At 36.2% G+C, this 24,906-nt stretch overlaps 2 protein-coding genes across 4 annotated transcripts; both read left to right on the forward strand.

The window, feature by feature from the left end:
• The first annotated feature begins 1,065 nt into the window (after window positions 1–1,065).
• LOC105227978 (uncharacterized) lies at window positions 1,066–18,486 on the forward strand. 3 transcript variants are annotated; one of them, XM_049458916.1, is made up of 6 exons: window positions 1,070–1,323; window positions 1,687–1,848; window positions 11,403–11,685; window positions 11,737–12,068; window positions 16,042–16,130; window positions 17,821–18,486. In XM_049458916.1, the coding sequence occupies exons 2-6, from the start codon at window positions 1,750–1,752 to the stop codon at window positions 18,182–18,184; spliced, it is 1,167 nt and encodes a 388-aa protein (XP_049314873.1). In that variant the 5' UTR covers window positions 1,070–1,323; window positions 1,687–1,749; the 3' UTR covers window positions 18,185–18,486. The 3 variants fall into 3 exon arrangements, with proteins under 3 accessions (XP_049314872.1, XP_049314873.1, XP_049314874.1); XM_049458917.1 differs by having other exon boundaries at window positions 1,070–1,234; XM_049458915.1 differs by having other exon boundaries at window positions 1,066–1,848.
• Window positions 18,487–21,036: 2,550 nt separating this feature from the next.
• Window positions 21,037–22,356, forward strand: LOC105227979 (glycine cleavage system H protein, mitochondrial). The gene is made up of 3 exons (XM_011207566.4): window positions 21,037–21,459; window positions 21,657–21,932; window positions 21,990–22,356. The coding sequence occupies exons 1-3, from the start codon at window positions 21,327–21,329 to the stop codon at window positions 22,085–22,087; spliced, it is 507 nt and encodes a 168-aa protein (XP_011205868.2). The 5' UTR covers window positions 21,037–21,326; the 3' UTR covers window positions 22,088–22,356.
• Window positions 22,357–24,906: the final 2,550 nt, after the last annotated feature.

The raw sequence follows: 24,906 nt of genomic DNA on the forward strand, positions 1-24,906 counted from the left end.
ACGAAAGTACTCGGATTCTCGTTTTGATATCGGTGATGGTTTGAGCTTCATACACCCCATTCGCCGGAAGGACGTAGTTGCAGCTGTTAATGATTCCACTCTGAATGGGGCTTAGCTCCTCTCTAAATTGGCTCAATTCGAAATTGGTCGTACCCTAGGTTTAGCGGACAGAATGTCGTTAACGTCGTGAACAAAAAATATCCTGCTGTTGACCGATTGACCTCGATATGTATCAAACTCCTTGAATCAACTCTCGGTTACCACAGTCCTTTTCATGTTAGTGCTCACCGATTTTTGCATAAAATTGGGTACAGCTGACTTTGAGATCTAATTTCGAACAATTTTTCATTTTTTTTATTTTTATTTTTTTTTGGAGAGCTGATGGTGAAAAGATATCACACCGAATTTTCTTCAAGATTACTAACCGGAAACAGAGTCCACTGCTGAAATAATTTGAATAAAAAAATCTTATATATGGACCACCCTATTAAATATGTATGTATAAGCACACAACTATTTTACATAACTTAGCGGTAAGGACACAATTGAAGCGCAAAAACACAACAACACGCTGATAACCGCTGATAACATCGTTCAACTGATAACAGTTCGAGAAATTATTTTCTATAGTCGTCATCGGCGCACTAATACCAATACAGTTCGCCAAATTGTTTGGTTAAAGAATGAAAAAACGAACGATATTGAGCGAAAATCAAACTAAATTCAACACGAGCACGAATACACCGATATGGACCGAGCATAAATACAAATGATATACATATATATTTACGCATATAGTAAAATTCGTGCATGTACATATGTATGTATGTCGGAATGTGGGTACCTGGTAACCCCTACCCACCAACCCATATTTTGATATTTTGCAATGCGTTTATAAAACTTTATTTGTTGCTTTCTTTGAGCGCCTCTCCCAAGCATAAAGCTACACCTACACACACCCACAGTCACATACGCAACACACATACATACACACACATTCTAGGCGCTCAGTACTCTAGGTTCTGGGTAATTATTATTATTGGCTTTTTTTGTAAGGCACATTGGCAGTTGGCACACACCGTAATTCACCTGTAGCAGCTCTGGCTGTGGCCCGTAAAAAACCGACGCACACGTAACAGTCCAAAAACGAACGCGTAACGAAAAAGTACAACAAAACGCGCTTTTCCATTTACCATACATCCCTCAGCATTGTTGTTGTTGTGCTATTGTTTAGGTATTTTTTTCATCGACATTTTATATCGCGACCTTAGTTGCTTAGAGGCGTACGAGTGCGATACAGGAAGCAGGCGGGTGCCAAGGGCGGTATGATAAATACAGTATTGTCGAATCGGGAAACACACGAGCGGCTTTTATACACCATAAAGAGTAGCGCAATTCGCGCGTAATCGAACTCTGTTGATTGCGAAACTATTATTAAAATTTTTGAATTTTTTTTATCTCACTTCAAGTGCACACATTTAGGCATAGTCGGTGGGCTCTTTCACCAACGAAAAGTAGCGAGTGTGATCGAACGCAATTCCGTACGAAATTAAGAGTGAAGTGTCGTAATTTTAATATTAGCTCGATAAAAATTTGAATTTTATGCTTCGGCATCAACGTTCAAACGCGTGTTATTTCGAAAATTCATAAATATACATACATACATCCATATATACATTTATACAGGATTGTGGCTGTGTTTTCCGGGATAGTGACCAATTTGAACTCGTGATAACGAACTAGTGCAAGATGGCAGCAGGTGGCTACGGCGGTTACGGCAAGAGAAATCATATTAAAAATTTTGGTTGTCTGTGGACGATTGTGCTATGGGCTGGAATACTCAGTTTGGTGAGTACATGGATGTAAACCGATGCTCAGATCGGATCGATCAAGGGTGATAGATTCAGTTAATTTTTTTGAACGTAGGAGTAATTGGTTTGATATTTTTTCAAACAGTTGAAGAATTTGGATAGATTGCGTGCAAAATACTGGCAGTGAGTCAGACGAAAAATATAAAATTGGGTGGGTACTCTGAGTCACGTCAGAGTGACTTTCAATTAAATTCAGTTTTTTATAGAAGAAACTTTAAATTTAATGGGGAATGTTTATTATCATTCGAAAGAAAGTTCTTTGACATTTACTCTTTGAAGATTATCTCTTTCAAATGAAGACTGTAGCTAGGTCTCAGATGGAACATCTGTTGAGTCAAATTTTGATCACTCGTTCTGTAATTTCCACTGATAACTGATGAATGACACCTGCGAAGTTTTGCTTCAAGGCCTAAATAGAGCTGTATTGTCCGTATATACTTTAGACTTTACATATCCCCACGTGAAAAAGTATAGCGGTGTGAAATCACACGATATTGATGGTCATTCGACCGGCCCACAACGTAAAATTATCTGCTCACCGAAGTTTTCCCTCAATAAATTCATTGATTAATGCGATGTGTGGGAAGTTGTGATGTCTTGTTGAAACCAAATGTCACCGAGATCAAGAGCTGCAATTTTTTTGGAGGAAATATGAACCATTGATTTCACCGGCCAACAAACCACACCAAACCGTTGTTTTTTCTGAAGGAAATGGCAGCTCTTGAATCTCTTTAGGTTGCTCTACGTCCTAAATGCGGCAATTTTGCTTGTTTACGTACCCATTGAATCAGAAATAAGCCTCATCGCTGAACAAAAATTAGTTCGAAAACGTCGGATCTTCTTGGAACATTTCAAGAGCCCACAGAGCGAAGCTATGTCGCTAGGGAAAGTCGAGCTGCTTCACAATCTGTATTTTGTAAGCTATCAATTTAATATTAACTATAATTCGCGAAGTAAAATGCGCCAAGGCGGTCAATACGTCTGTCCGAGTTGCTGCGAACGGTGCCGAATCGACGCTCCACTCAGCTACGGTTGCTACATATGTTTTCTCTACTACGTGCTGAACACAGTTTATTCGGTCGAATATAGTATATACTATACAATACAGAACGCTGGGTCTCAAGATGTTTGATGGTGTTGCGAAGAGTTGCGAGTGCTTTCTAGAAAATCTACAAAATCTACACACGATTTCAGTTAATCACTATGCTTTACGATCAATAAGCTCAATCGGACCGAAACAGATTTTTCTCATTTTCTACACACCGTTTCACGTATTTAAGTGATGATGCAATGCCAGCTCGTTCAAGGTTCTTGGGCTTTGGAGTCAGGCGCAACGTCGCTGCGGAGCAGAACTAGGGCTAGAATAAAAATATGGGCGAGAAAAGGAGTTCCACGTGAAGTTGAACACAACGTTTTTCTATCCCAGTAGAGAAAAGTGTAAAGTTATATATTCACCAATGGATCAAAAAGTGAAACATGAACAGGAGAATACTTTTTCTGCCCGCTCGGGGGCAGCCGGGTATGTAGTTCCCTTATAAGGCCCTAAAACATTGACGTCATGAAAAGGTTGTTTGTAGTAGTGGACCCTAAAGGAACAGCACAAATTATGAAACTTGCAACAAGGGGCATATGACAAAAGCACTTTGTTTAGTTTTAAAAGCGATTTAACGAAAAAGCTTGACTTTTAGGCAAGAGAGAACGAGGCAATAGGGGTCATTACTGGGTATCTACCTCAAAGATCCCAGCTATAGAAAATTGGTTTACAGTCGGTTGAGATACCATTCAAGTTTCTCATATTCCAATTTATTTTGTGAAATGCAAAGAGTTGCTGAAGATAACTTAACTGGTTTCTTCTTGACAAAATGGGTCTAAAGATGATTTAAGTGCGACCATCTACGGTCAGGCACTCCTCCCACTTCGCTTTGAACGAACAGATCACCAAATGAAGTTGAGAGCTTCAGGTGTTCTCTTACTCTTGTTCGACGCTGTTCCGTATAAAAGATTTTGTGATTTTTTCGTACGAAAAGAATTTTTTTGGTAAATAAGTTTAACGTATTTTTTCCAATTAGACGTCATAGGGGATAAACTATAGGTTCTAAAGGTTGAAACATTATCAGAGTTAGAATACAACATATCTATACCCGTAAATAAGCGACTTCAGTGAAACAGGAAATTATAATTTACTCAGGCGTTACTAAACTTTTCAAGATAAGAGGCGCTTTGTGTTTACAAAAACATCTGATTTGTGCAGAATTTAGTTTTGGTGAGGTAATCTCAAACAAAATTTAAATTGTGTAGTCATGCTTATCCGTTATTTCTGTATAGCTTTACCTTTCGGACGCTCTAAAGCAGATTTAACAGTTCTATTTAAAGAATACTGACTTATTTAACCGTTCTCGTTATGAAGCTACTTCAGTGAAGACATTTTAATGATAAATATTTATCTAAAAACAAAATTAAAAGTAGACGAAATATTGATTACTTTCCCTTCGGAAATACTTATCAGTGAACGAGAACTTTCGTTTAACTGGCGATTAATTGCCCTTCTTTTTTAATATTTTATTTTTTGTCTAATTGAACTTTAAAACAACAACTGGCAATGAATCAGTGATTACTGCAAATACAAATGTAATTGCAAAAATATCTCTAAATACTTTATCATACCCAAATGTGACTAAGAAAACTAAAACCTAGAACTAATGGGTGATCCATTTCGAGGTTTCCTACTTTTTTAAAGAAAAAAATACAGAATTTCAAATTTAATGTGGAATATTTATTATTCGAAAGAACATGATTTGGCATACATTTTTTGAATATTATCTCTTTAAAATTTTGGACGCGGCTACGTCTTAGATTGTTCATCCGTTGAGTCCAATTTTGGCAATTTTCTGGTGGCCAATCGAGCAGCCGAAAACGTAAAATTATCTGCTTACCGAAGTGTTGTCTCAATAAATCCATTGATGGATGCATTGTATGGGAAGTGGGCCATTCTTGTTGAAGCCAAATTTCGCCGAGATCACGAGCTTCGTTTTCAGGCATCAAATAGTCGGTTAATTATGGCGCTATAATGGTCGCCATTGACGATTACGTTCTCATCGACATCACCCTTGGTTTTTTTCTGGATGAAATGACAGCTCTTTAAATTTGGCCCGAAAATGTCGGAGGTCAGTTCTTGCACAAGCTGTATTTTGTACATTTAAGATCTCGACGTAAAATGCGCCGTGATTTATACGGCTCACGCGTGTCAAAAAAGGCTATTCAAAAAATACCTCTACTTGGATCACCCATTAGTTCCTAACTACAGTGAAGAGCTTGCCACTTATTAAGAAAATGACCGCAGCGCTTGAAAATGTACTCTGGCATTCCTACAAATATAATTAATTCCACTAACATACATACATACATATGTACGTACCGTTATTGTTAATATTTAATTTTGCCCAAAACTTGTCACCGGAATGAAATTATGCGTAAATATAATGAATCATATAAATAAATTTGTTGGCTAATAAAAATACTCGCGTTATTAATGAGACTTCACCAGCTGTTACTCATGAACAAAAGGAAGGTTATGCATTTGCAAATGTGGTAGATAATTTTCAAGTGCTGCAACGGACAATAAAAGAAAAATTATCAACTAAATAAACAACTTTCATAGTACTTTTATTGCCAGTAAATCCAATGAACGAGCATGTGAATTCAATTACTCAATACAAATGAGAATGAGTCTTAAATGTGGAATTCCATTTTCGTGGCATTATCTTAAGTTTTTGAAGCATATAATGGCTGGAAAAGATATATAACGGGTGATTTTTTTTGAGGTTAGGATTTTCATGCATTAGTATTTGACAGATCACGTGGGATTTCAGACATGGTGTCAAAGAGAAAGATGCTCAGTATGCTTTGACATTTCATCATGAATAGACTTACTAACGAGCAACGCTTGCAAATCATTGAATTTTATTACCAAAATCAGTGTTCGGTTTTTTTTTTTTTTTTCGGACAAATTTTGTTCAGCGATGAGGCTCATTTCTGGTTGAATGGCTACGTAAATAAGCAAAATTGCCGCATTTGGGGTGAAGAGCAACCAGAAGCCGTTCAAGAACTGCCCATGCATCCCGAAAAATGCACTGTTTGGTGTGGTTTGTACGCTGGTGGAATCATTGGACCGTATTTTTTCAAAGATGCTGTTGGACGCAACGTTACGGTGAATGGCGATCGCTATCGTTCGATGCTAACAAACTTTTTGTTGCCAAAAATGGAAGAACTGAACTTGGTTGACATGTGGTTTCAACAAGATGGCGCTACATGCCACACAGCTCGCGATTCTATGGCCATTTTGAGGGAAAACTTCGGACAACAATTCATCTCAAGAAATGGACCCGTAAGTTGGCCACCAAGATCATGCGATTTAACGCCTTTAGACTATTTTTTGTGGGGCTACGTCAAGTCTAAAGTCTACAGAAATAAGCCAGCAACTATTCCAGCTTTGGAAGACAACATTTCCGAAGAAATTCGGGCTATTCCGGCCGAAATGCTCGAAAAAGTTGCCCAAAATTGGACTTTCCGAATGGACCACCTAAGACGCAGCCGCGGTCAACATTTAAATGAAATTATCTTCAAAAAGTAAATGTCATGAACCAATCTAACGTTTCAAATAAAGAACCGATGAGATTTTGCAAATTTTATGCGTTTTTTTTTTTTTAAAAAGTTATCAAGCTCTTAAAAAATCACCCTATATTTATGGAAACACTTATTAATAGTGTAAAGAATTAGAGAAGAGTGAAGTTACGGTGTAACCGAATATTTAATACTCTTGTCGGGATAAAAGCCAGAGTAAAGCTTCAGATGAGGGCAAAACTTCATTTTAAGACTATTGCGAAAGAATTCAACATCCATTCTGGAAATTCCTATATTAGGCACATACATACATATGTACTATATATTGGAGATAGGGGTAGCATTGAGCCGATTTGATACATTTTTTGGCAATTTTGCATATTACTAAGAGAAATCTGAGTTTTATTAAGGGGTTACATGGGTTTTCACGGGTAAAAAACAGCCTCTTTTCAACAATTTTTTTTCATATAAAATATTAAATATTTTATTAGAATTTTTTACTGTTACAAACATACACTATTAACAAAGAAATTATGAAATTCTTGGAAACAAATATTTTAAACTCGGCCTTTGCGAAGCCATCTCCGCTGATCCCTCGGAAAAAAGATGCGCCCGCATGGGCATGATAACTCCTTGCAGGATCATCTTAAGTGAAAAAATACGTGTTTTAGTTAAAACCTTTTCTTGGACGAAGGGAAAAATTAAAGTTGGATTTTTGGCAGACGGTTTTACAAAAAAATTAAAATTTCTGTGAAAAAATTTTTTGCAAATAGTTGTAATCGAAAGAAAGTTCTTCGCACAAGCTTTTAAGAATTGTATCTCAAAGACCTGTGTAAAATTTCATGAAGATCGGTAGAATAGTTCTTGAGAAATCTGGACAACCGACTTCAAAAACACGGTTTCGGTAAAGACGCGTTTAAAAACGGCGCACTTAGTCTAGCTAGCCTCGAGCGCACAAGTCCTCAAGGCTGTATCTCCAAAACTATTACTCGGATCAACTTGAAAATTTAGGACAATATTCTAGAGATGTTGTAGTATTTAATAAGACAATGAAAAATTTGATTTCTTGAAACCCGGAAACCCATGTAACCCCTTAAGGTATCACGCATATATTGATGGTATGAATATATGCGGCATAAAGTCAACCGGTGGTTTTAAAGTCCTGACAATAGTTATATGGCGGCTAGGGCACGTTTTTTCATTTCATTAAGATAACCACACACCGATATTTGCGGCATTAAGTCGGCCAGAAGTTCGAAAATCTTTCTCTTATTCAACCGATTCGATTCGATTCAACCACTACTTTTTGGCACATGGGGCATATTATTAGTTTGGGCTTGAATAGTTTTGGTTTGATTTGAATAGTTTTTGGTCATAAGCTGGAATGGTTTTTGTCTGATTTCTCTCATTTTCGCATATCAGTATAATATTACATACCTGTATACATAGTAGGTCCCTAGATATGGAATTTTATCTATATGTGGGGGATGAGCATGTCACCGCCAAATTTCTCCTATAAAGCTCTCTCTGGCTCAGTTAGTTATTGAGTTATCGCCCTTTAAGTAATTTTTTTAACAAAACCGTTATATCGGGACTGGCGTCCTAAGAGAATATTGTAGCTTTAGTGGCTTAGGAGATATATATATTTCCTCAACATTTTTAGCCTCAGCTGCGCCAAATTACAGTTTTGTACCTTAATTTTGTGCTTAGCTATGGTATGTTATAATTTTTCGGTTAATGGCGTTCTGTGGGCGTGGCAGTGATTCGATTACTCATCTACGAACTGGTGCTTCTTTTTTGTCAGGAAACACATACACCAAGTTTCATTACGATATCTCAAGTCTTGCTCCAGTTACAGCTAGCACAGATGGATAGATATCCGGATTTTAACTCGTTTCGTCATACTGATCGATTCTATATATATGTATTAGGGTGATCCAAAAAAATATATATATATTTTTTTTCGTTTGGTACTTGGAAAAATAGGTTCCTAGACACCTCTAAGAAAGCCTCCCTAAAAACCTATGAGTTGCATCATTCATAATGATTTTTTTCATTGAGTTATAAAATTCATAAGAAATAAAAAAATTTCCCAAAAATAATCAAACTTTAACTGTTAATATCTTTTAAACGGTTGGGTTTACGAAAAAATCATGGGACACCTTTTCTGTAGAGCGTTCAATTTCCTACATAATCTAAGGAACAAGATATTTTTTCAAGTAGTTGGAAGCGAGATATAAATTTTTCTATCTCATAATAAGAAAAAATAGAAAACTGTAAGAAGGAGGACCTAGCCGTTACAATTAAGAACTCATGCTTGGAGAGGTTTTCTTAGAGGTGTCTAAGAACCTATTTTTCCGAGTACCAAACGAAAAAAAAAAATATTTTTTTTTTGAATATGTATATAATTTCATGTCTATTTTGGTTAGTTTTAGGTGATGTAAACAACCGTTAGTTGAACAGAACTTTTATACTCTGTAGCAACATGTTGCAAGAGTAGCTTGTCCGATTTTGTCCATTTCATCCATCTAGATTTTGCTAAGCTCTCTCGTTATTTGTCATTTACTAAAGTAAATATTAAATTTGTAAAAAAAATGTAAATAAATAGTATGTTACTACACTCGTGTGCTCTAATTTACGATAACTTCTATAAAAGTGACAAGGTATTAGTCAAGACAAACAAATTATAAGCCCAAAATGACAAAGAGCAGATGATTCATAATAAATGAATAGGCGTAGATGGGATACGTGTGCTTAACACAGTTACTTTTATATACACCGTGACAAAAAGTATCCGGAAATTGCAAAAAAAAAATTTAATTATTCGTCAATATCATGCCAATGTAAATAGGAGGATTACATACATATTGTATATACATACACTCAAGATCAAAATTTGGTCAAAACTGACCCATTTAAGCTTTAAGCAAAGCGTTTCGATAATATATAAATAAGAGATTCCTTAATCTTAGATCAATGCAGTGCCTCGGGCAGCAACACATTGAATGATTCGTATGTTCGTGTGCCTGTTGTAGGGCTACCACCCTTTCGTGTTAGCTTGTAGTTGCGCCATTATTTTTGGGTAACTACAAGGTATGTATTTATTTCGGAATACATAACAGTTGGAACATTCGCACTTAAATCTTCAACAACTTTACGTACACCTGTCGAATTTAACGTAATCTGTCGATTAAAATTTGAAGTGGTGATTATCGAACAATGAGTGCGCTAAAATAAAAAAAATGTCAGGTCATAGTATTAGGTCACGATTAAAAATAATGTTTTTTTCTAGCAGCAAACTGATGAAATACTTTCTCGCATAATCTGGATAATTCAGCTGATCTAGCGATGATAGTCAGAATTTTAAGACCCAAATGACTTCATTTAAACAGGTATTAACAGAGTCAACGACCTTTTGAGAATTAGCTAGTGCTAAACATCTAATAGTTAAGTCAAAGTACAGTTGGTAAGGTCCCCTTAGGAATTTTCCTAAAAAAAAATTAAACTTTTGACTTCACTGGTTTTTCAAACTCTGTATCCTCCATGGTTAAAAGAGTGCACTAAAGCCGAGTGTTCAAAGTCCCACCTTTGCGACCTTGAAGATTTTAAATTAAATAAGGAATTTTCGGACTTTTAAAAAAAAAAAATTTTAAATGCGTATTTTAGAAAATTGTTGTGTAATGAGATGTTTTCAACTAAAAAATAATTTGTAATATTTTTTACCGATAAGTTTTTCGAAGATAGTGCTTTAAATTCGCAATAAAACCTGGAAACCTAAATTTTCCAAATCAGTTATGGCAGATAAAATTGAGTGCCTGCTACACCTCGGTGGGTCGTGGATCGTTACTGATGCAAGTGCCAGCCTATTTTTTCTTTACTGGCGTAGACACCTCTTCGAGCCGAGTTAAAAACAGCGTGCCAGTCGTTTCTTCTTTCCGCTATTTGGCGTCAGTTCGAGTTATCAATTGCAGCCAGGTCTTTTTTCACCTGATCTCTCCAACAGAATGGAGAGATCCTCTGTTTTCACCGGCAAGTACTGAATCGAAAACCTTTAAAAATTAAGTGTTATCTTCCATCCGTACAACGAGACCTAGTCAGCGATGTCTCTTATTTTATACCTCGTACAGCTCATTGTTCCATCGACTGCGATATAAACTGTTGCCAATGCTTCCGTAAAACCTTTTTCTCGAACACTCCTATATCAAAGTCAATGTCCATGCCACCGCACCATGTAGCAGCACGGGAATACTGAGGGACTTATAGAGTTTGGTGTTTGTTCATCGAGAGAGGGCCTTGCTTTTCAATTGCCTACTCAGTTCAAAGTACCACCTATTGGCAAGAGTGATTAAGCATTGGATTTCAAGGCGGATATTGTTGTTGGTGTTGATGCTGGTTCCGAGATAGACGAAATCTTCTACGACTTCAAAGTTATGATATTTCGTCTTATCCTAGTTCACAACTAGACCCATTTGCTTCACTTCCTTGTCCAACCTGGATAAGCAGAACTAACGGCACGATTTTTATGGCCAATGATATCGATGTCATCGGAGTACGCCAGCAGTGGTACCCTCTAGAAGATTGTACCTTCTGTCTAAAACCTGACTTGATTTCGAAGGGCTTGTAGAGGTCTTTCCCGATTCTGACGGAACTTTTGGTATTGCTCCACCTAAGCTTACACAGTATTAGCTTTGCGGGGATAGAGGTAGTTGCTTTTGGTGCTATTGAAGGCGGCTTTATTAGAATTAGTTATTAGTTATATACTTGTTCGGCAAGTTTTCACCCGATTTTATACATTTTAGACATAAAGATACATCATTATTAGAAAAACATGCTCTCTTAATTCGTCTGCAGTTAATTGGAAGAATAATAATATAACTCAACATTTTTTCTTTATCCTTGATTTTCGAACAGATTCAGTCCCTGATATGGATGGGTCTCAACATAGTTGGAATAATCGCGTACACCTGCAATATGCCCATTAATTCCTTATTTACCTATGGTTCACTGATGGAATATGCCTTCTACACACTTTACTTTAAAGGCAGCTGCATACCCTCCGACTATCAGCAGTTCGATCGCACAATGCTGGATTCGGTGTCAACAGTGCTCTCACCAGAGGACGTCTTGATTTGGAATTGCGTGTACCTGGCGGTGGCGTTGTGCTGGTGTATTACAGCGGTGTTGTTGTTGACAAGTGAGTTGCATAACTTTTAAATTAAGCAATAATAAAGTATTTTGCATTTAGTGGTGAGAAAGGACAATATCACGCACACGAGCGTCGCCATTTATAGTTGGGTCGTGGCGATAGCCTGCATAAGTTTGATGGACTTGGCGTTGGGCATTATCTTCGGCATTGATTATGGTAAATTCAATAGGGCCGCTTACAATTATAATTTGTCCAGCATAAATGCGGGCGCGATCGATCCACAGGCAGCTCAATTGGTGGCTGGAGGCGTAGCAGCTATTTCCTTGATGCTCATCTCATTCAAAGGCTTCATTTTGTGGCTGATCAATGTCGGTTTAATGTGTTATCTGCTAAAACTTGTTGTCGGAATCACCAAGGATAAGGACCACAATGTGAGTATGAAATCGTGATAAGTTCATTATTTGATAATGGTGTATATTCGTTACATTTGAACGGAACAGATGTTTTTAACATATTTGGAATTGTTGCCAAAAACTTTCGATTCTTTATATTGTTTTAACTATGAGCAAAAAATAGTAAAATTTTGTTTATAATAATTTTATAATTCTTAATTTATTATCAAAATCTTGGTCGTTTCCCCTCCCTTGTGGCAACGTTTTTTCCAATCCTCGAAACAGTTATTTAAGCCAATGTCAAGCAATGTGATTCACGTTTAATGTCTTCAAATGACTCAAAGCGATTTTCCCGCAGCTTCCGTTTGAGTTTGCTGAATAGTCAGAAGTAACACGGGGCTAAATCAGGCAAATACGGTGGCTGCGGCACGATCTACGTTGAAAATTTGAAGAAAAACTCACGAGAATAAATGCAGTATGCGACGGTGCTTTATTGTGTTGCACAAACCAAGAGTTTTCGGCCCATAATTCCGGCCCCTTTTTATGAATAGTCTCGTGCAAACGACGCATAACACTCGCCTCTACCTTGACAGCTTGGCCGGTCGGAAGGAATTCAGAGTGCACCACACCTCAATAATCTAAGAAAACTGTCAACATAACTTCGAATTTTTACCTAATTTGACGTGTTTTTTCGGCTCCGGCTCACCTTTGCCACGATATTCAGCCGATAGATCGCCAGCTTACGCGTCATAAGCATAAATCCAAGACTCATCGCGATTAATAATACTTTTTATGGTATTCTGGGAGTCGGAAAGCATTGTTTTACAGATGTTAATGCAACACTGTTTCGAAAAATGGAATGCTTTAGGAACCAATCATAGTTTCACTTTTCTTAAGCCCAAATGATCTATCAAAATGGTTCTCACCAATCCTTCCGATATTCCAACGATCTGAGATCCCTGACTGTTAATCTTTTAAGCACCAATTACTTTATTTTATTGATGTGTTGATCATCAGTTGATGTAGATGGCCGTCCTACTTGTATTATAGGTATTTACGGTGATCTAATGTCAAGCTATGACACATTTCACTCTAAATCCAGAAATAAGATAGAACATATAGATAGATAGAATAAGGTAGAAAAACTTGGGAGATTAATTGATCGAAAATATGATTTACAGTCTGTCAAGTAAGAGCGTGGTCGACTTTACCGAGAGTTAATAGATAGATAGAGGGAAGCTGCTTTGATGCATTGTTAACAAAGGTTCAGTTGTGGTTGATCTTTTGGAAGAGAATCACGTTAAACGTCATGAGTGCTAAGTACGCGTAGCGCTACGAGGCTGTGTTCCTTTGCATCCACCCGAAAGGTACCAAAATGTCGCAATCAGCGACTGCTAAATATATGAGAAAGTCGAAGGCATTTGTACAGAAGTAGATACAGTGATATAAAGTGGCTAAAAATGTCGATGATTTACCAGAAAGTGGTTCGATAGGAAAAGTGAACAAAAAAGATGAAAAAATGATAGTGAATCTGTTTTCGCGGAATCCTGCTTTAACACTACGGAAAGGACAAGCAAAATTAATGGCAAAAGGTTTAGATATATCCTACGAAACTATCCTAACCCTTCTTCATGTTCATGCAATGCCAAGGTCACTTTTTTCGATACAAAAACGACAATGAACTGAGTCTCTAAGCTATTCTTAAGTTATTAATTTAAATACCGGAAGGAATGTGTGATTAGTTAGGGAATAGTGCTGATCCATTGATATTACTTATAAGAAAAATAAATTCAAGCAAAACTTTTATTTATTTAATCTTATTACCAACAGCTACTACAATGTCCATATACATACATATGTACATATGTAGTATGTTTTACATACTTTAAGTACCAAAAACCCCAATATTATCTTATTACGCATCACAAGTGTATTTCGTAAGGAAATTACGCTTACTTTAAGACCTGTATGGCAAAAAATATATGCATGCATTCATTTAGGTATTTAGAAAAGTAAATATGTGTTTTGGTAATTAATAATAAAAAGCTATGGTTCTTATAAGAGTATAATATATGTATACAACAATATGCCGATAACAAAAATTGCTCGACAATAAATATTTGCATTATTCATAGAAGCATGATCACATATTCAAAGATATATGTACATATGTATAGTATATGTATATGAACATGTATATGTATAATATATTGTATTATTGTACATTTAAATACATATACACATCATCACACATTTATGGTATAATTATATACATACATATATAAAGGAGTTCAATATCCGCCCAAAATTTATCATTTTATGGTGATCTTTTTTGAAAGCTGCTAATCAAAATAAATTAGTGATAAATCCTTACTAATTATCTCTAGGTGCGCCTTTATTTATTTTTCGTTTACCAATATTCAATATTGTTCAAAAAAATTACCAAATTTTACGATACGTCGATATTTTTATTTGTCTATATTCATATATTTTCTATAAGATTTTATATGAACCCTTATACAAAAGTAAAAGTAATGAAATATTTGAACAAATATTATTAGAGTAAGCTCCCATATACATATTGTGACAAAAAAGGTTCCGAAAATTGTAAATAAGACGTAAAATATATATGTATTTATTCATCAATATTTATTTTGCCGCCTTCAAATTAATTCCCATCAGATGTAATGAACTTATGCCAACGATTTTTCCAGTCCTCCAAACGCTTTTCATAAGTACTTTTTGGGATGACCTTCAGCTCCTTCAGCAAATTTTGTTTTATATAACCGATCATCTAAAAACGGGTGCCACGGAGCGGCAATATCAGTTTGAAGAACAAGAAAAAATCACACGGAGCCAAATCTGGTGAATATAGTGGTTGATCTATGATATTCAAAGCGTTTTTGGCTTTAAATTCGGTTACAATCGTGGCTCGACGCGATAATGCATTATCATCGTGTAAAATCCACGAATTATTCTTCAACACTTCCAGCCGTTTTTTATGGATCTTCTGACGCAAACGCCTCTAAACGGCCAAATAGAACTCTTTATTGATCGTATGTCCCTCCGGAACAAATTCATGATGCACCAAATCACGAATATCGAAAAAACAATGAGCATCACCTTGATTTTTGAGCGGTTTTGTCATGGTGTTTCAGGTTTCGGCTCGTTTTTTTCCCTCCATTCCGTTGAATTTTGAATTGTTTGTATGCCAAATTCAAAAACCCATGTCTCATCGATAGTTATAATGCTCTCCATGAATGTGGGATCGGAATTCCCCCGATCAAGCATGTCCAAAGGGACCTGTTTACGGTACTCATTTTGAAGGAAATTCAGCTTTATCGTGTTGAACCGAGCGAGAACGCGTTTCATACCCAAAATATCCACCAAAATCATTCGAACGGACTCGAGAGAGATGCCAAGTTCTTTTGCCATCTCTCTAACACTTACCTGACGATTTTCATGCACCAAATCATATACTTTTTTAATATTTTCTTCAGTTGAAGAGGTCGAAGATCAACCAGAACGAGACATGTCTTCAACGAACTCTCGACCGTCTTTGAGGGCTTTGTACCACTCGTAGGCTTGTGTTTTTGATAAAACTGAATCACCGTAAGCCTTGTTCAACATTCGCAATGATTCGCATGCGAAATTTGGTTAGAAATACAAAATTTGAGACAACTTCTTTGTTCGGTATTTTCATCCATTGCAAAAATCGCAACATGCTACTGAGTTGTACCGACTTAAACAGCTGCTGTAAGTAAACTGGTTGACAGATCGTGCTTATATTTTGCATAGTAATTAAGGGCAGTCTAACCAACTTAGGAATTCTTTTTTTTATATTACTTCCCCGTCGAATTTAGTTTCAATTTCCGGTTGCTTTTTTGTCACAATGTATATAAGTTCCTCTTAAACCAAGAATTCGATGGGCAAGCTTTTGGCTTACCCTAATAAAAGCATATGTATATTTTTGAAATGAAATGAGACCTTCTTTTTTCTTTTACATACACAGGATACATTATTCATGCCCCCGATGACGGATAGGGATTCCGATGACATCATATCTAACCGTCCGCCGATTAAAGCTTACGAGGAAGACATGTAAGTATAGTTTACAGCATTATATTGTAACATAATTACATAGATTAGAGTAACTTATAAGAACAGGCCAAGTATAAGTTGAGATACCAGTCGAAGAGTAAAGTAATATTTTTTACTGAATTTCTCTCAAAGCTCTAACTAAGACAACCCGAAGTAATTAAGTATGTTACTATATTTCTAACTTAATAAAAAATGGCAGTATTAGTCGATTACTTTTGCCAATATCTGCCTCTGCTTTTGAGTTTTGAGAAGTAATAGAAATTCTCTGCTTCATTCCCAATATTTTTTGAGTGAACAGAATTATAGAACTGAATTGGAATTTATTAGCGAATGTCTCGCAAAAAAATATATATATATCAAACACGACTACTTGATGAGAAGTAAGAGCAGCTCAGGTCTCTACAACTCTACTTTAAAGTAGCGGTCAACTGGAAACGGAAAGAATAATGTAAAAACATTAAAAAGTCTTAAATCTTCATTTTGGATTGTACTAAAACTTTCTTCATAATACTTCTTCTTTCCTGCTTTTATTTAAAATTTGGATCACGGACGCTTCGAAGTTCCCAAGCAAGGTTAAATGGGGATTTTTCCTATACGGAGCTCTCCGTTAAATTTAGTTTTGGGCCGCTGTGTCACTGGAGTGTTTTTCACACAGGCTGTCATTAAAGGAGGTGAGCATTCCATTCGGTCGATCAAGCTCATATGTTACTGCGAGATCCTTCTCGTCTTGGATAAAACGCAGGAGCTCTACAAACATACTTGCTAAGATTCATCTTTCCGTAGTCTTTGAAGTTTTTATTGAGACTGTATTATGATCCACCAAAGATGTAAGGACATTTTAAAGCAAACTACATAAGATATATCCACATGTCGATTGCACAAGCTAGCACTTGGATTAGGTACATAAAGCTGCCCTCTAAATTAGAAAAAAAAATGCAATATAGTTGAAGCAAAATCTTGACATGATGACGAATTTCCGTCAATTCAACTCTCAAGAATTGTTAAGTCTAGACGTGGTGGAATTAGCACCGAAGACGATGAACGCAGTGGACGCCCTAAAGAGGTTTTTACCGACGAAAACATCAAAAAAATCCAAAAAATAAGTTTGGATAACCGTAGAGTGAGGTTGTTCGAGATAGTAGGCACTCTAAAGATATCGTCACATCACTCATGAATAGTTGGGTATGAGAAAAGTCTGTGTAAAGTGAGTGCCGTGCGAGCACTTTTTTCCAAAAACAACGTCGAGTTAAAGTTAATGTGTCAGTGTTTAGAGATGTTCAAGTGTAATAAGCCCGAGTTTTTGCATCGATATGTGACAACGATATCGTTTTCGTCGCCGACATCGCTATAAAACGATCGTATTTGATGAGAAAGAAAGTTCTGTTTCACCAAGCCAATGCACCGTGTCATAGTCAGTGAAAATGATGGCAAAAATCCACAAATTGGGCTTCGAATTGCTCCCGCATCCACCGTATTCTCCAGATTTGACCCCCAGCGATTATTTCCAGATCGGATGTGGAAGGTTTGGTAGACTTCTAAGGCTACCTATAACACCCTATAATTTCTTTTAAGTAATCTGCTTAATATCCGTAATTTATCTCTCGGTAATAGAATCTCAACAACTTAATAATATCTGACATTTTTCTTAATAATCCTTCTAATTTATTCCATTGTTTCGTTTTATAAACAGCACAACCAAAGTCTACACTAATGACGCCTTTGTGCCGGACAATCGTTCTGTGGTCACCGTCGAATTAAATCAGGATGCTTTGGCGCGAGCTGCACGCATGTCGTCCGAAATCTTAACGCAGGGATCACGCTTCCGTAATGTGGACGCTTACCAACAGTATCCACCACTACGGCTTAACAACAACAATAACATTGCTGCCAATAACAACAATCACTTCGTCAAACAAGCGTCAATAAATGACAACGTTACCGTCATAGGAACAGCAAGTTCACCGGATGTGATATCACCCTATCCGGTGCCGGACTATACGCCACCAATGTCGCGCGCAGCTAACGGTGGAATACACAATCAACGCTACCAATGAATGAGTGCGTGCGAATGAAGTTCGCTCGAAGAAACTGCATATCATTTCATTGCGTCAATTAAATTAGCTTAAATTAAGTGCCATCCATTAGCTTCATTCCGTTATAATAATTTACCTTAACTACATGTACATTTTTATGCAGTGTGAGTGCTGCTCAGCGTTCGATTATAGTAGAACGCCGCCATTGCATCTCGCTCTCTAAATCTGCCTCCGCTTTTAACTATATATCATCAATCCGGCAACACTTCCCTTTTAAATTCACTTGTTTTCCTTAGCAAATCATAGCTTAACATATATATGTAGATACATACATACAAACGCAACAATGAACCTATTTTTAGAATGTATTTAATTGTATATTTTTATTTATGCAATTGTAAATAATAAATATACGCTATTGTAAATACTTTATAAACAGAGAATTATTTCAACAATCGGCCACAAGATAGGTATAATGGATGTATGGAAGCTTTGTAGATACTTTTTTAATATGCGCATGGTACTCCACCGAACCAATTATACCAAAAACCTAGTGGAAGAGGCACGTTCTCTCGTAGAGAGCCAAGCTGCAATCAATCTTGGCAGCAACCTCGTATCACATATCGGCCAGAAGCCAGAACCGGAAAGCAGGGAAGTAGGGCAGCAGTGAAAAGTATTGCCAGAAGTAAGCAACTTCACTTCTACTGGGTGCCAGGCTAAAACGGCATCGAGGGTAATGAAATAGTGGAATAACACAATGAAAAGTGATCAACATTGGGAAACCCATGCATTGTCTATACGACGATGATCGAAAGTACACAAAATTCCTATTGCCACTCGATGAAGAGGCTGTAGGACCATGATTAGAATATTAAATGGGACTGTCAGATCGAGAAGACAGCAGGAAATGTCTAGAGCAAAGCACTAGGTAAACAATGGAGCATCTCTTGTGCACTTGTCCCGCATTGGCAAGACTGCGCTGTAAGTATCTGGGGTAATCAATAGTGAGACCGCAGAGTCCGTTAAAATTCATGTCAATCGCAGGCATCGTAAAGGATGACTACTTCTCTTGGACCTAGCAACTGAACTGAATCTTGTATCGGAGAGAACTATGAGTGGCTTATTGACCTACCAGATTAATCTCATCTAAGCTAACCTAGGGGAAGAGCTAATTTAAAGTATACATTTCTCTTCAACTTACAAGTCTACCGGTATTTCGCTTCGACCCCTTAAAAATTGGAAACATTAAGAGATAAGTATCTATAGGTAGTTTTTGTTGATCAAAAGATGTGCTTTCTTCTAAATTACCTACTCAGTTGAAAGTAATACTATTCGGTAAAATAATAATATTTTAAGAAGAAAAATTTTCCAGATCTTTTAAGATTAGATCGAGAAAATTGAAAAGTTTATTTGAAGAAAATTATCTTTGCGATATTGAGTAAATCGAACCAATTCCTTGAATGTTCAATCAGCATACTTTTTAAGATAGCTACTTATTTCTGACAAATTTCGTCTCTGATATTTCCCCTGTATGTATCAGAAATACCTCGGCTACTTTAGCCTTGAACTGGCAAATCTATCCCATCATCAATTCATTTTCAATCTTTTACGATTGGACCGCGTCAGAACTCCTAGAAAAGCTCTCTTCTTAAGATTTACCCTAGGCCTGAAGGAACTTGCGACTGCAAAGTTGCTGGTGGCTGATTAGAGTTTGCCGAGCTAGCCTGAGGCCTAACTATCCAGTAGTGAACCACAAAAAGCCAGTGGAGCTCCTACCTGACCACATTCTATAGCTGGTGAGACTGAAGTACCTGACCTAGCACGATCATTAACCTTGCAGTTTCCTGCAATTCCACTGTGGTCAGGCACCTACACCAGTTTAATCATTAAGTAGAACTATTGCTTCCTTTCTTCCTATTGAAAAGTATATAGAGGGTCTTTTGGTCACCTATAAGCAGATTTACTGTTATCCGAAAACTCTTCCGAAACTTGAAATTATAATTCGAAAATGATTCAGCAATATAAGGATAAACAAATTTCAGTCGAAAAGTGCAGCAGCGTGAAGACATCACAGCGGTGAACATAACGAACGAAGATTAATTTGCAAATGTGAAAAAATCGTCCAGAGTTAAAGAGATTTGATGTTATCTTGGATTACCAATATTATTTTTAAACAAATTTTCATTATTTATGAGTAAACAAGTGCTATTATAAATTTCCACTGTTGCTGACTTTATTTCGTATTAAATAATAAATAGCCGTACTGATAAGATGGACATGCTTACTGAGGCTGGACCCCCTGCTGACACACATTATCAGTACCTCTTCTGACACTCACATTTAGCAAAAATTCTCATAGAGGTTAGTTAGTTTATAAATAATAATGTAAATGATTCAAACTTACATATACGAGTATGTACATATGTATGTGTATGTAAATGCATACTTCGCCATAAATATACAGAGTTTGGCCATTGAAATAGGAACGACAGTAAACAAAAAAAAATAATATACACACAAGACGAGCTCGAATACCGTTTTGAGAACTTTATTTAAAAAAATACAAATTAATATTAACCCAGGACAAAATACAAAATCATTATCTACTGCAGAAAGTAAGTATCAGCTTTCCCAAAATATCGAAGTCGCTTAAGGAAACTAATTATCAGTTTTTATTATTAATAAATGAGTTAAATTATTTTCCTTTATTCATAATTCAATGGCCTTATATTAAATCAGTACTCTACAATAATGATAATAAAATTTCAAAACGGTTTTGAAAAAAAAAGTATTTTTTAAATAATAAAAATATTAACACAGTGGCAACTCTTTGCGTATTTTAAGATTTCTGACATTTCTCACTTGATTGTAGGCTTTACCTAATTACTTCACTGGTGGTACAAGTGTTATTGTTCCAGCTATTTTATTTTGTTTGTAGTGGCAATAATCGTAATACGGAGAGATACCCTGATAACCTTTGCCATCGGCGAGACGTTCACGAGGTTGCCGCAAAATATTTGATTCAATAATTTGGTGATAACCCCAGTTGTCATCGGCAAAAATCGACCATTCTAACAGTGGACGTGAAGCGTACCGGACGCACAAGAACGGTAATACCGGCTATTCAACTTGGTGAACAAGCATCCAATACAGCGCTAGGAGAATGGCTTCGATGACAAGATTCGCACGTTTCGGCTTACAGTTCACAAATGTGGCTGCAAAAACATTGCGTGTGGTACCCAACCCACAATGCCAGCATTGGCGTGCATTTAACGTAAGCAGTTTGTTGTTGGCAGGTAAGAAGTAATAAAATTTGTTTTATAGAATGAATTTATGCAACCAAATCGGCAGCAGTATCAATATGTTAATAGAGCAAACAGCTGTTATTTCAGTGGTATGCAAACTGTTTTTGTTTAGATACGATAAGGTTGTGGTGCTGCCACTACAAATTTCCAATCATTTCACTAAAATATTTATAAATTCAAATCTTTAGAACGTCGCTACACGGAAAAACATGAATGGATTTCTGTGGAGGGCACAACAGCCACTGTGGGCATTTCTGAGTATGCACAAGACGCACTTGGCGATGTCGTCTTTGCACAATTGCCAGAACCCGGCACAGCTTTGCAGCAGAGCGATGAATGTGGTGCTTTGGAGAGTGTGAAAGCAGCCAGTGAGGTGTACTCACCGCTGAGTGGCAAAGTAACTGAAAAGAATGACGAAGTTGAGGAGACACCCGGTTTAATCAACAGCAGCTGCTACGACAAAGGTAAATATAATCGTAGTAATTTGTTTATATGAAAGTAAATAAATATTTTTCTTCTAGGCTGGCTCTTCAAGCTGACTGTGACTAATCCTGCCGAAATTGAGAAGTTGATGAGTGAGGAACAGTACAAAGAGTTCCTTAAAGCTGCAGAACATTAGTGGTTACAATTATACGGACCACGTGTTGTTTCAAGCCAGACAATGCCTTCAGAAAAACGACAAACATTTTTTTAAGTTTGCTCGGTTAAGCGGGGTTTTAATCAACTTGGACTCTAATTTATACTAATACATCTTATAATGTATTTAATTTTAGCTTTAGTTTGCGTATTGGTTGCTGTACGCCGAAAATCACATTTATTTCATTGTATGTAAGCATTTATGCCTTTTGGGCGGGCATAATTTAATAAAATTAAGTAAAAAATTGATAAGGCTGATTTTTAATGTATTGTTTAACAGCCTTGGGATTGGTCACACATGTGCCAAAGTAATTAAGATTAGCTTTTCGCCGAAAACTGTTCGCAATAGTTTATTTATAAACTTTGAAGCAGAAATTGTTTTTGTTTTTTTGTTATAATTTAGTGTGAAATATTTTGCAGCTTGGAATATTAGGAAAGTTATATTAGGCACTAGCAAAAAATATAATTATCAATTTAAATTTTTATTGCAATGAGGAAGCATTTTTGTTTAAATAATTGTTATTTAAAAGCACACTTAATAATGTACAAACAGTAATTATTAGTTTTATTTTATACACTTTATTGTAGAACTTTTTTTTAATGCTTTCGAAAATATTTGATTTTTTTGGTCGTATTTTTTTATATAAATGAAAAAGTGAATATCATTTATAAAAAAATTTTGTGAGGAAAGCTGATAGGGAAATAAATACTTGATGGCGCTAAAATTTTTGTTGACTGTTAACAGTAACATAGCAGTGGCTGTTATCAAATTTACAGTCAATGGTTTTACATATTTTAAAGTACAATCACTGCATACAAAAATTCATCATGTATTAGAAGATCCGAAATAAAACCCTACCAAGGACTACCAACTTGGAAACTCCCCCATACTTTCAATAATAATGTACTTTCAATAATAATGTATACCTTTGCAGTAACATTAATAATTTCTCAACTCATTAGAATAGCCATCACGACAATCGGGTCTTTGCAACCGGAACGGACCCCTATTTTATCCGGTCAAGGACTGTTAACTCGGCACCATTCCTCGAAATTTCTTCAGGAATGTTTTCTGCCTACAACAACAACAAAAGCGTCTCCTGACTATCTCTCCTTTGCTATGAACGATGAAACAAGTTACTGAAGCTTGAAAGGTGACATGAACGTATGTCAGAACTTTTGCTTATTTCAGAAATGGGCAATTCCTCTTAAACAAACTTGACAGGTGCATAAATGAAGTGTATGCACGATCGGGATCAAAATCTGTGGGTTAACACAATTGGTAGAAAATAACAACAGAAAACACTTTACCATTTAACGGTAAATTTAAATTTAAAATTTAAGCCAAAATTAAAATTTGACTCTGTAAGTCCTATTTGGATGAAGTAAATATTCGAAAAAATGCTTCATACTTAGCATAACTATAGGCTCGCTTTTAAATACAATTTCAATAAATACATAAATATACAAATTTATACATAATAGAAATATGTACATATGTATGTACCGTATGTATACAAAAATATATATTCAACTCAGACATATTTGCTCATTTAAATTCAATGTGCGATGATCAATCGAAATATTAGCGCTGAGCATTGGAGAGTCGCGTGTGCGGCATCGATAAGCCGGATGATTTAGCATGTCTACAAGTGAATATTCAAAGAATCAGGTGATTGTAGCTCAGCGCGGAGCATGATAGACAATGGAGATGCTCTGCTTATCAGAAGAAATTTAAAAAATATGTTCAGAAATTGTTCGTATGTCCGTTGAAATGTTCAAAATAATTAGCAAGTCAGTTGCGGGTCAAGTCTATATGTTTTAGAAGTGTAAAAATATATTTGCTTATATTTTAGCGCGTGCGCCTGTTCAAAGTACCAAGTCGTAGGAACATCAGATTGTTTAAGTAGCTTCAAAGCAACCGGTGAATAAAATTCGTACTTACGTAACGATCTATAAAGATGTATATATTTATATAAATACATATATAATATATTTTTTATATTTTTTTATAGATGTGAATTTAATGTCTGGAAACGCCCCTTATTGTAGTGGAAATTAGATTGAGATATTTAACGGTTTCTAGGTGCGCGTTTTCAGCGCGTGTTAACATGATGAGCGCAAAGATATGTTCACGGCAAAGCTTCTCGTAACAAATGATTGGAGCTTACAAAATGCATCTGGAGTTCAACATATGATCCATCAAAATGGCAATACAGAAAACAAGTAAGGAATGTTTAAGTTCGGGTGTAATCAAATCTTTTATACTCTCTTAATTTGCAAGGATCAAAGCCAAGAAAATATTTTCAGGTTTTGGCAACATTTTTAATATTAAAAGTTGCGTGAAGATTCAACAGTCATTATTCGAAGAAATCTTTAATCGATTATAATCATATTTGCTATCTAAGCTACTAATAGGTGGTTACAACCTTACAAATATGTAACCAACCTCCCTAGGAACAAACTCAGGCTATTTGTCGCATTCTACACTGGCACTTACATAGCATGGGTCTAGCTTCTTGAGCAAATTAATTTTGAGCCTGAAACTCCAGACCTCTTCTAATTGACTGCATAGCAATTGGCAGGCGCAGAATGTAGTTCTTTGGATCAATGTTTTCAAGTAGAGCTCACATTCCCTCATTAGCACCTAGCAGTACATTGGAAATTATTGAAATGCTGTGGCTAAGTGGGTCGTTGTGACTTAGGAGAGGGCACAATGCACCTTAGGTCGCGGTGCAATCCTCAACAATTTATCTAATATTATCTAATTAATTTATAGGAAAGGTCATGGAACCATCAGGT

This window comes from Bactrocera dorsalis, chromosome 5 (genome assembly GCF_023373825.1).
Source record: "Bactrocera dorsalis isolate Fly_Bdor chromosome 5, ASM2337382v1, whole genome shotgun sequence".
Lineage (NCBI taxonomy): Eukaryota > Metazoa > Arthropoda > Insecta > Diptera > Tephritidae > Bactrocera > Bactrocera dorsalis.